General features: G+C 42.4%; 1 protein-coding gene across 1 annotated transcript; it reads left to right on the top strand.

Moving 5' to 3' along the window:
- The first annotated feature begins 4,898 nt into the window (after window positions 1–4,898).
- On the top strand, window positions 4,899–9,627 carry zfp36l1a (ZFP36 like 1 zinc finger CCCH-type a). Its single transcript, XM_085257194.1, has 2 exons — window positions 4,899–5,065; window positions 6,308–9,627. Exons 1-2 carry the CDS (start codon window positions 5,015–5,017, stop codon window positions 7,373–7,375), a joined length of 1,119 nt encoding a protein of 372 aa, XP_085113320.1. The 5' UTR covers window positions 4,899–5,014; the 3' UTR covers window positions 7,376–9,627.
- Window positions 9,628–9,871: the final 244 nt, after the last annotated feature.

The following is a 9,871-nucleotide window of genomic DNA, read 5'->3' as shown; positions in this document are numbered from 1 at the left end:
CTATCCCTTCCCATGAGTCCTCTGCATAGACAGAAAGATTGTTCCTCAGGAAACGCAGGTCAGGAAGTCAGAGGCGGAAGCCAGCCTTTCGTTCTAAATACAACCATCCTCTAGAGATTGCCGTGTCAACAGAGAATTGGGCAGTATATCTTCTTTAAACGCTGACCCCTCACTCTCTTGTTTTGTTGCTATTTTTTGCGACTTTGCATTTACCGAAACATCATCCTTCTTCTTCTTCTTCTTCTTCTTCTCCTATTTCGCTGCAAATTGGCAGCAAAGGAGCCACAGACTTACATTTCCAACATGGTGTTTGTTTTGAACTCCGGTCATGAATGTAATGCTGTGACGTGTCAAAGCCATCCAAATGAGCCAGGGCTAGCACTGATGCCGCATCCCACCCAGTGTGAGATGAAGGGCAGTGGAAGTGAGTGGATGGGCATGTTGGAGCGATTCATGGGAACAAGATCAGCAAGAGCAGTTGGCGGTTAACCACTAACAATGCTGTGGCTACTCTTATGGACAATTAATCGCTGCTTGTTCTTATTTTGCTCCTTCCCTCAATCCTTCTCTCTCCCTAAACTCTCTTCCTCTGAGGCTAGGTTCGCCCTGCATGATGACCACAGTCCTCCCATATGAATTTGGCAAACATACCATGAAACATGAAAGGAAGCAATCATGGTGTCCTGGCTGTCAAGGCTTATACAGACAAGGACAGGATCACACAAATTGGGAAGTGGGCAGTGGATACAGAAACAAAACCCGTGCAGGATCACAGTAAATATGAGATCACACATGACAACATATTCAAGGAATCAAAGTCTGTTTTGTATTTTTTTTTGCTCAAACTTGACTATCCTTGACCACTGATTACTCAACAGTCAGCAGAGTGATTAGCTGTCCTGATGAAAAACAAAAAGGAAGTTGTTGAGTAAGCAGTGACTTTTAATAGAAGCAGAAACACAACTGACTCTACTCCTGCAATATGTCACATTTGCAGTAGTGAAAAGCATATGTACTGCGTTAATCATTGTTTTGTTTTTTTCATCTTAAACTCCTTTGTCTTCCACTTTTATTTTTCAGAGGACAAATGTACTCCAATACAGCTGTTTCCACATATTTAAAGTAAAGAAGTAGTTCAGTATACTTTAATTGAGGTTAAAATAACCTGTTGTTAAATTACAGCTAAATGCAGCACTTAAGTGTCTCCTCCTCAACATTAAGTACTCAAATAAAGGTCACCTTCCATCTGTTATTTAAAAAGAAAGAAAAAAATATATGCAAATATAACCATCTTCTGAACATTGATTTGATACACTGTAACTACCTTTACTTAAGCATTAATAACATAACAAATAAAGTTGAAAAAAACACAATATTGTACTTTGCAGTTGGATTTAGCATTGAGGAAATGCTTGTGACTATCATAAAAATATGGATTTTAAGGAAATCTGTATGTTTTTCTTCTATTTAGAAGGAAACATACAACACAACTACAACACTACAACACAAATGGCAACTACAAACATAGCTTTTTTTCACCCTGACTATGTCCCCTCTTCTCAAATCTAACCTACACGGGCACTACTAAGATCTTAAAGGTTGTTTTCCCATGACTGGCAGAAATAACTAAGATGTGCCAGCGACAAACTGAAAATACATTTCTTGTGAAGCAGAGATGTTCCGCTCACAGCTGCATATACAGTAATAACCTTAATATTAAGGAATTGAAAATGCAAGTGTGTGGGGGGGATGACTGTTTAGTGAGGCAGAAATCTCACTAAGTGGAAACCACTAAGTGACTGGTATTCATCAACAACCCTATCAAGCCCCAGAATACACATTATGCACCATGCAGCAGTAAAAAGTAAAAATACTACTTATTTCTTCTTTAATACATTGTTTAATGAGCTTGTGGTCACCTTAACTGGGATGTGGTGCAGCACGGTTTGAGATTACCACAATACTAGTTTGAGTAATTGTGAGTTTTGTAGCTGATAAGTCCCTTTGCTTCACACAAGGCCAATGTTAGTGTATCTGTGGAAAGGCTGATTACACAATTCACAAGTTTGTACTGAGCACTAAATTACCTCAAAGCCGCACAAAGAAGGAGCTGTCTTTGACTGAGCTGACCTGCTGGTCTAATCTTAGAAATTCCCACTCAATCTAGAACTATTATGTTGAGGTAAAGTTATGTTTTAGGCAAACGTGCAAAGACTTAAAATACTGTACAAAAATAGAGTTAAATAAGACCAGAGGAGAGAGAAGCGGAAGAACTTTGCCCTCTGTTGGCTGCAGGGAGGAACTGCAGCAAATTGTTGCCACAACAGTCACCTCCCATTTATTTGTTGTTCTCCTCCATGACTTCTTTCATCTCCAGTAGTGATAGGTGAAAAATTTAACATCCTGTCATCCCACTTAAACATTATCAGTGACCTCAAGCTCAATCCCCATCCTCCCTTCTGAGCTTGGGGTCATCAGAGTCAACGGCGCAGGAGGCAGAAATCAAACGACGCAGCACATGCTGAGGAGTGACTGACTCCAGCGCCAGCAGAGCCTGGAGGAAAAAAAAGGAGGACAGCCTTGACCTTGGAGAGCACAAAACCTCCGAAATCAAGTCTTCTAAGAGAGAGCTCAACTCAGTCAACAGTAAGAGGAAAATACTGCCAGAGAATTTGATATATGGATCGTGCCTTTTGTGTTTGTTGCTTTGGAAGTCAGTGAAAACGTCATGATGCTTCTACGCACCTTAGTTGCAAGATTTCTGTCATTTGTGACAACAGAAAATATTTGGATTTCAAACTCTTTATGAGATATTTTTTTCTTTTTAAAGGAAAGAGAGTCCAGAGTAAAATAATGCAGTTTTTTTTTACAATGCATTGTGTTAAAGTCTTGTCAGTAGTAATTACAGTGGTTTACTGTCTCCATTTTTAAAGCATCTGACTTTATCCCCTGAGAGCACAGCAGGCTGACTTTTTTCTATATATTTTCATTTTGGCAGGAAACAGGTGCCTCCTCCTAAACCTGGAAGGACAACTGAGTCACACAATAATATCAGCAGGCACGATATATCTGAGAGTATTAAAAATAAACAAATGCACTGCATGAGGCTTCTTAAGGCCAAGGTCCAGTATGAAGGCATTTCCATCAGTCAGTGGGTAGTTTGTTTTTGAGTTTAGAGCCCTGCTGACCTTGTGCGCTTTAAATCCTTGCAAGTATCTACAGTGAAATTTCCAGCTCCTGCATCACAGTTACATGAGCGTATTCTTCACTTGTGTTACATATTACGAATTCCCACACCAGCTACGGGATTTTTGCATTTGCAAAATGAAAAGAAAAGGGGGAGAAAAGTGATTCTCTTTCTACTTCCCTGCTCTGTTTCTCCCTTAGAGGGAGACAATCGATCTGGCCCACTTAATCAATCAGTGACAGGCCCTTTGAACTGCAGACGAGATTTCTAGCAAGTCTGTCATCCCACCCTGTCATCTGTGAAAACACTCCAGGGGGAGATTGCTCTGCACAGGCCTGGCTCGTAAAACTCTTTTTTTTTAATGTTCCAACACACACCCTTGCTGTTCACTGACAAGGTCCAGAGTAACCGGGTGTTTGCATCTACTTTTCTTAATGCATAGCGAGGAGGATGTTTGAGTTCCAAAAAGGTCAGCTCACGAGGTCTTAGTCAGATACTTGCTTGAGAAGCTGTGGTGTAATCTGGCCTGTTCTATTTCAGCTCGTTTCAACATTTCAGCGCAAAAACAACTTCCCTGCCTCCTTCAGGGCTGCTAGCAGTTAGAGACAAAGCTCTCCACCTCCCCACTCCCCCCCTGCATGGCTCCTGTATAGGCAAAGAAGAAGAGGAAGGGGAAAGGGAATGTTTGCCTCTCTATCCCACCCCTCTTCCCTCACTTCCCTGGGGGCAATGCTGTGTAGTAATAAACGTCCTCCATAAATCTCCCCCTCACGCCATCATCCCCTCCTCCATACTCCAACTTTTTTTTCTGTATGTTAACAGCTTCTTTTCTTCTCCCCCTCCTCCTCAACCCTGCTTTTCTTTTCCCTCCTCTCCTTTTCTACTGCAACCCAACCCTGACATTAGGGTCTGCACATGGCCGATGTCATAGACTTTATGAAGGGGGGTGGGCAAGATGAGCCACAATACATGTGTGTGGGTTTCACTCTCTGTAGTCTGTCACGCCAGTGCGGTCGAATCTAGTGAGGTCACTCATGTATCAGATTGTCGCCTACAGTACCTGATGAAATGACATGCACGTATTCAATTCAGAAGAGGAGTTTTATACCTGCTGGTAATGAATAACAAATGAGCTGTGGCTGAGAAGAAGTATGCTGTAACAGTGAAATAGCTGTGGTCGGGAAAGAGTTAAAAGTGCGAGTGCCTGAATTCACCGGAAAGTCCCACAAGTGACGTTACAGTCCAGCAATTAAGAGTAAATTAATTACAGAGTAGTGGATGGTAGCTGAAACCCCGAGGATAATACAGTAAACAACTCCAGAAGTACAAGATTTCCATTGCCCTACTCCTCTTCACTTGCCTTTGAAGGCTTCTGATCGGACTTTAGTTTTATATAAATATATTTAAGCTGCTTAATTATGAACTGAAGACACTTTTCCCTCCAACAAAATTAACTTTTAACAAATCTAACCCAAAGTTCAGATTCTCCGATCAAGAGAAAAAGAAACTTGTTTTTAGTGCTTTATCCCTCCTAACTGGTAGCCTAAGACGGTTTGGCATTCAAAGCTCACCCAGCACTGGAGTAATCTCACATAAACTGACAAACCAATGCAAGTTTTTTTCTCTACAGTTACTAAAGTTACTGAAAGTTCACGCCCGTTTTTTTAAGCTCCTCCCTGCAGTCGATTGATTAAAAAGCAAATGTCGGGGTTGGTGCAGGGCAGAGGGGGAGAGTTCAGTAGCTCTGAGCAACTTTCTAACAAGTAGACTGGCTTTCTTTTTTTTTTTTAAAACTACTTTTGTGATTTGATTCCGGTCGCTGCAAAGATGACCACAGCCGTGGTATCGCCTTTCTTCGACTTCGAAGTAATGAACAAGGTAGCTTCCTAACTTTTCCACCCCCTTCTCTCTGTGTGTGTCTTGTGGGCTGACGTTAGCCTGTTAGCAGCGGGGAGTTAGCCGCTGTGGAGGAATGACGAGCTCCGTGCCCGCGGCCCTCTGCGCGGAGGCTGTTTTTGTTTTGCTGTTTATTGCTTTGTATTCCGCTTTGAGTCAGCTGCGTGTTTATTTGTTTGCTTCGTCTGTTATTTCCTCTCTTCGGCCTCGTCTCTTGAGGGTTTACGCTATAAGCGCCTTCAAAGTGGACCGAAGCGCTGCGGGAGCGTTAATTTAAAAATTGTTTAAAAACATGGTGTTTTTATTTACTTGTGTATTTATTTAATGTTCAACATAAGCCACATCCGCTAACTTTAATGTTATCTATGGTTTATGCTTTGAGGTCGGTGTGCAGTTTAGGCAGCCAGCGGCTGTTAAAGTGAAAGCTTTATGTCCTCTTTATTTTAATGAGATCACTTTTGCGCCACTTTTAATGCCGCTTTCAGAGCAGCCACATGCTCGCTAATCATTGACCAGATTTGGCTGGCTTTAGCCCACTTTCTGCCCCTATAAAACTACTTAAACTACCGGCATCGTCTCACCTTAACACTTGATGCGTAATTCGTTTTCATACCCCGTTTTGAGTGTCAGATTGCCTCTCAAAGCGTTTTTGTTTTTCTTTTAGCCTCCCTCTGGAGTTTGTTGGATTTTATTTACACTGTCATGTTTATGTAAATCATGACTAACTGTTCATTTCCACTAGTATGGAAATGTGTGAAAGCAGATCAGGTTTCCCTTGTAATCCACAGAATGTTTGGCCACTTTCTTTCTCTTTCAAATGATGCAGGCTCTTTGTAGCCCACACTGGTCGTCCACAGGCCTCTCATGTGCTGCTGTCCTATTGACTACACAGGCGCACACATTCCTAACCTGGGCAACTTGCCAAACCAGCTGCTGTTCTATAGGCCTGTATCCGCTAATGTGGTCTGAGCCAAAAAACAACAGTCATGCAGACGGAGGTGTAGCCCCACCAGTCCCACAGTGCCCGTCATTTTTATTTATTTATTCAGGGAGAGTATCTGTACAAATGGTTTATAGGCTCGCCTAACAAGTGTTCAGTCACTTTCAGGAGTTGCATCAGGATGGCAATCGGACTTAAAAATCAGGGAGCTGCTGAAAGTAGCTTTTTATTTGTGCTCTACTTTTTCTAATGCTTGCATTTTCTGTCCTTTATTTTTCTTGCAGAACAAACTTCTCAGCTACAACAACAACCTGGGTGTCTCCCATCCAATGTCTGTTCCTTGCACTAGCACCAACGTGCCCATCTCCAGCTCCGCCGGACCCCTGCTGGACAGGAAGGCGGTGGGATCTCCCTCAGTGGGAGGCGTGTACCAGCGGCGGCACTCTGTCAGCAGCACAAAGTTCAACCAGAACCAATTTCTGAATAGCCTGAAGGCAGCGGACCAGTCCTCCTCACTCATCTCAGGGGTTGGCAATGCCAGCAACAACAAGGAGAACCGCCTGCGAGACCGCTCCTACTCCGAGACGGGCGAGAGGCTCATCAACAAGTGCCTAGGCCCTGCCAGTCCCACTGGCAGCAGCAGCCAAGTGAACTCCAGCCGTTACAAGACAGAGCTCTGCAGGCCCTTTGAGGAGAACGGTTCCTGCAAATATGGCGACAAATGCCAGTTTGCTCACGGAATCCATGAACTGCGCAGCCTGAGCCGCCATCCTAAGTACAAAACTGAGCTGTGCCGCACCTTCCACACCATCGGTTTCTGCCCATACGGGCCTCGCTGCCATTTCATCCACAATGCCGAGGAGCGTCGTGGACCTCCCCAGCAGTCCTCTCCTCTTAACTCTATGAACAAGATGGAGCGACCTCGGCTGCAGCACAGCTACAGCTTTGCTGGTTTCTCCAACTCAGTTGGGCTGAGAGACAGCCCCACCTCAGTCACCCCTCCACCCATGTTCTTCCCTGATGAGATCCCAGACTGGCCCAGCAGAAATCCCTTCACCTACTCCAGCCAGGAGCTGGCCAGCCTGTTCGGGCCCAGTCTCAATGCCGGTCCTGTAGGCACAGAGCCCAACACCCCTGCACCTCCCTCTCCAACAAGCACATCTTACTATTTCAGACCCATGTTGGAGTCCCCTCAGATGTTGGAGTCTTCATCCAGCCCCCCAGACTCTATGTCGGATCAAGAGGGCTACCAGAGCAGCTCTGGTGGCAGCCTGTGTGGCTCAGAGTCCCCCACGCTGGATAACACCCGCCGCCTTCCCATCTTCAGCCGCCTCTCCATCACTGATGACTAGACTGCACGCATCCACTAGTGACTTTTAAATTTGACGACACAAAGAACATGGCACTCCCCTCTACCTCTGCCCTTCAGACTCCCCTCTGCCCTCAAAGCTCCCTTACACATCACGTTAGTTCCTTGTTAGCATTATGAGGATATAATCAACTAAGGGAACCCTCAGCTAAATCTATCATTTCTTCCCACTTAATCTGCACAGCAAGTTTTAAAAGAAAGTACCCCGCCATGTGTCATAGTGCCAAAAAAGGAGAGGAAACTGAACAATGAAATGATGAGAACAACAATTGACTGTTTATGCCAGGTGCCACTTGTTTTTCTTTTTGTTTTTCTTCTTCTTCATGTATTATTGAATGTGTTGCAGCACAAGTGGCCTTGGAAAGGGGTGTGCTTTGCACTAGCCCTCATCCCCCTCCCCTCTCTCCCCTGCCATCCTCCCTGATGATACCACTTCCCCTGAGCTTGCTAGAGGGTGCTCAGTAATGTAACTGTAGCTCTACACCGCAGACGTTTTTACAGACTGAGTTAAGACAAACGGAGAGAAATGACAGACCCTGAAAATATATGAATAGTTTTTTTGTTTTTGTTTTGTTTTTTTAAAAAGAAATGGAGAAAAAAAGTGCCTGGGCAGTTTCTGCATGTGTTTAGGGTGAATGGACTACTGTTTGTTTTGGTTCTTTCTCATTTGCCCCCACCCACCTCCTTCTACCCCTCAGTCAAGCCCCGTCTTATGTAATTTTGAACCGGGTGAGTCTGCAGGAAGGACTTTGAACTGGAAGTTGGTTATGGCCCCCCCTCTCCTCCTGTTGCTGGTCACTGGCTGTTTCCTTTTTTTTTTTTTTTTCTTTGGGAAGGAAGTTGATATCAAACTGATCATTAAACCTGCAAGACTTTGTCCTGCCCCCAGCACCTACACCTTCATCTTCACCGATCCGGGGAATTCCAGCATTCCCATAATATAGTTATACGTCGCATGACTTGACAAGATCGGATCTCCAAGCTATTTTACTTTACTTGTCCCCCTCCCATCTCCTTCACTTTAGAACCTGCTCCATGGAGCTCTCTACTCTCATTACATCCCTTTTTGCTTTCTTTATTTGATAATTATTTTTTATTAATGTTATTATTACGGTTATTATTATTTGAGAAACTTTCCAGACAGAAGGTTTGCGTGTCACTGCTTATTTAACTTATCAGAACATATTTATTGGTGATCATATGCATTTTTTGTTAATTTTGTTTTTTGTATTTATCTGGATAATGAACAATAGAATATATTTTCTTTTATGTTAAATTATGATCTTCCATATTAATCTAAAGATTGTGAAGACGTTTTTGTCAGTTTTCCTTTTTTTCACAGTTTAATATATTGTACTTCAATGACTTTTGTTCTGCAACTACACTTTGTCAAAATGAAACTTAATTTAAAGCAAGAAAAAAAATGCAAAAAAAGCTGTTTTGCGTTTTGATTATTTATTGTACTTTGTTTTTCTTACTCCCTCTTATTGGACTGCATTTCCATCTAAACTAGATTTGCTTGTATCCATTCCTCCCCTTGCACATGTTACAGTAATCTGACAGTAACAGTAGCTAACTGTTATGACATTAATTTGATTTTTTATTTTCCTCTCCCTGATCTCTTGTCCCCACTTTGAAGAGGATTATTCCTACTCGGGTTGATGGTAGACTTAAAGGGGTGCTAAAAAGAAAATTAGTAACATGACTCGTTTAGCAGAGTCTAGCAGTTCAGAGGCTGGCTGTGTTGAAATGTGTTCTGTCACCCAGTCTGTTATTACAAGCAATAGTTGTGACCAAATGAGTTGAAAGTATATCTTCTTTTAATTCAATTGGATGCTTGATCAGTGGAAGTGCCTCGTTTAATACATTCCAGGTAGCTAAGGGCTCTCCGCCTTTTTATATTTGATAATGGAGGACAATTTTTTTTTTTTTTTTTTTTTTTTTTTTTTTTTTTCTCTTCTCTCTCCTTAAGTCACTTGTTCTGTGTTGCCTTTGTGTGTTCGGAAGAGGTGAACAAATTCTGACACAAAGAAAGTAAAACTGTTGAATGTATTTTATTTTTTTTTCCCAGCCATGTTTTTTCACTACAGTAATTTCTGTGAGTTTATATGAAAACCTGTTCTCTCTTTCTCTCTCTCTCTCTTTCTCTCTCTCGTTCTCTCGCTCTCTCTCTCTCTTTTTGTAAGTATTGATTGCAGTTAAGTCAATAAACCTGTATTTTTTTGAAAAGTTCAACTTTGTGATGAGTGGTGTGTAAAAAGTTCTGGGAAATTGAGCAAATATGGGGCACGTTTTATGCTCAGTTTTGGGTACCCATTCAAACTCTAGAGGGCTTCCCAGCAATGTGAGTTAAAAAAAAAAATAAAATCAGTCTTATTCTAAAACCTTACAATTCCAGAGCTTAATCAGTATTCAAGTTTCTTCAGTATCAAAAAGTCCAATAATGGCTATGAGGAAGCTCTAATGACTGATACTGCAT

This window comes from Mchenga conophoros, linkage group LG19 (genome assembly GCF_057382185.1).
Source record: "Mchenga conophoros isolate Kocher_MC1m ecotype Shallow Benthic linkage group LG19, M_conophoros_male_GT1.1, whole genome shotgun sequence".
NCBI classification, from domain to species: domain Eukaryota; kingdom Metazoa; phylum Chordata; class Actinopteri; order Cichliformes; family Cichlidae; genus Mchenga; species Mchenga conophoros.
This window is presented reverse-complemented; position numbering and strand designations above follow the sequence as displayed.

What these genes read in the sequence shown, in the direction of transcription:
- zfp36l1a (XM_085257194.1), top strand. Translation starts at nt 5,015, where the DNA reads ATGACCACAGCCGTGGTATCGCCTTTCTTCGACTTCGAAGTAATGAAC. An exon ending in ACTTCGAAGTAATGAACAAG is followed by an intron (nt 5,066 to 6,307) that starts GTAGCTTCCTAA and finishes TTTTTCTTGCAG; the next exon opens with AACAAACTTCTCAGCTACAA.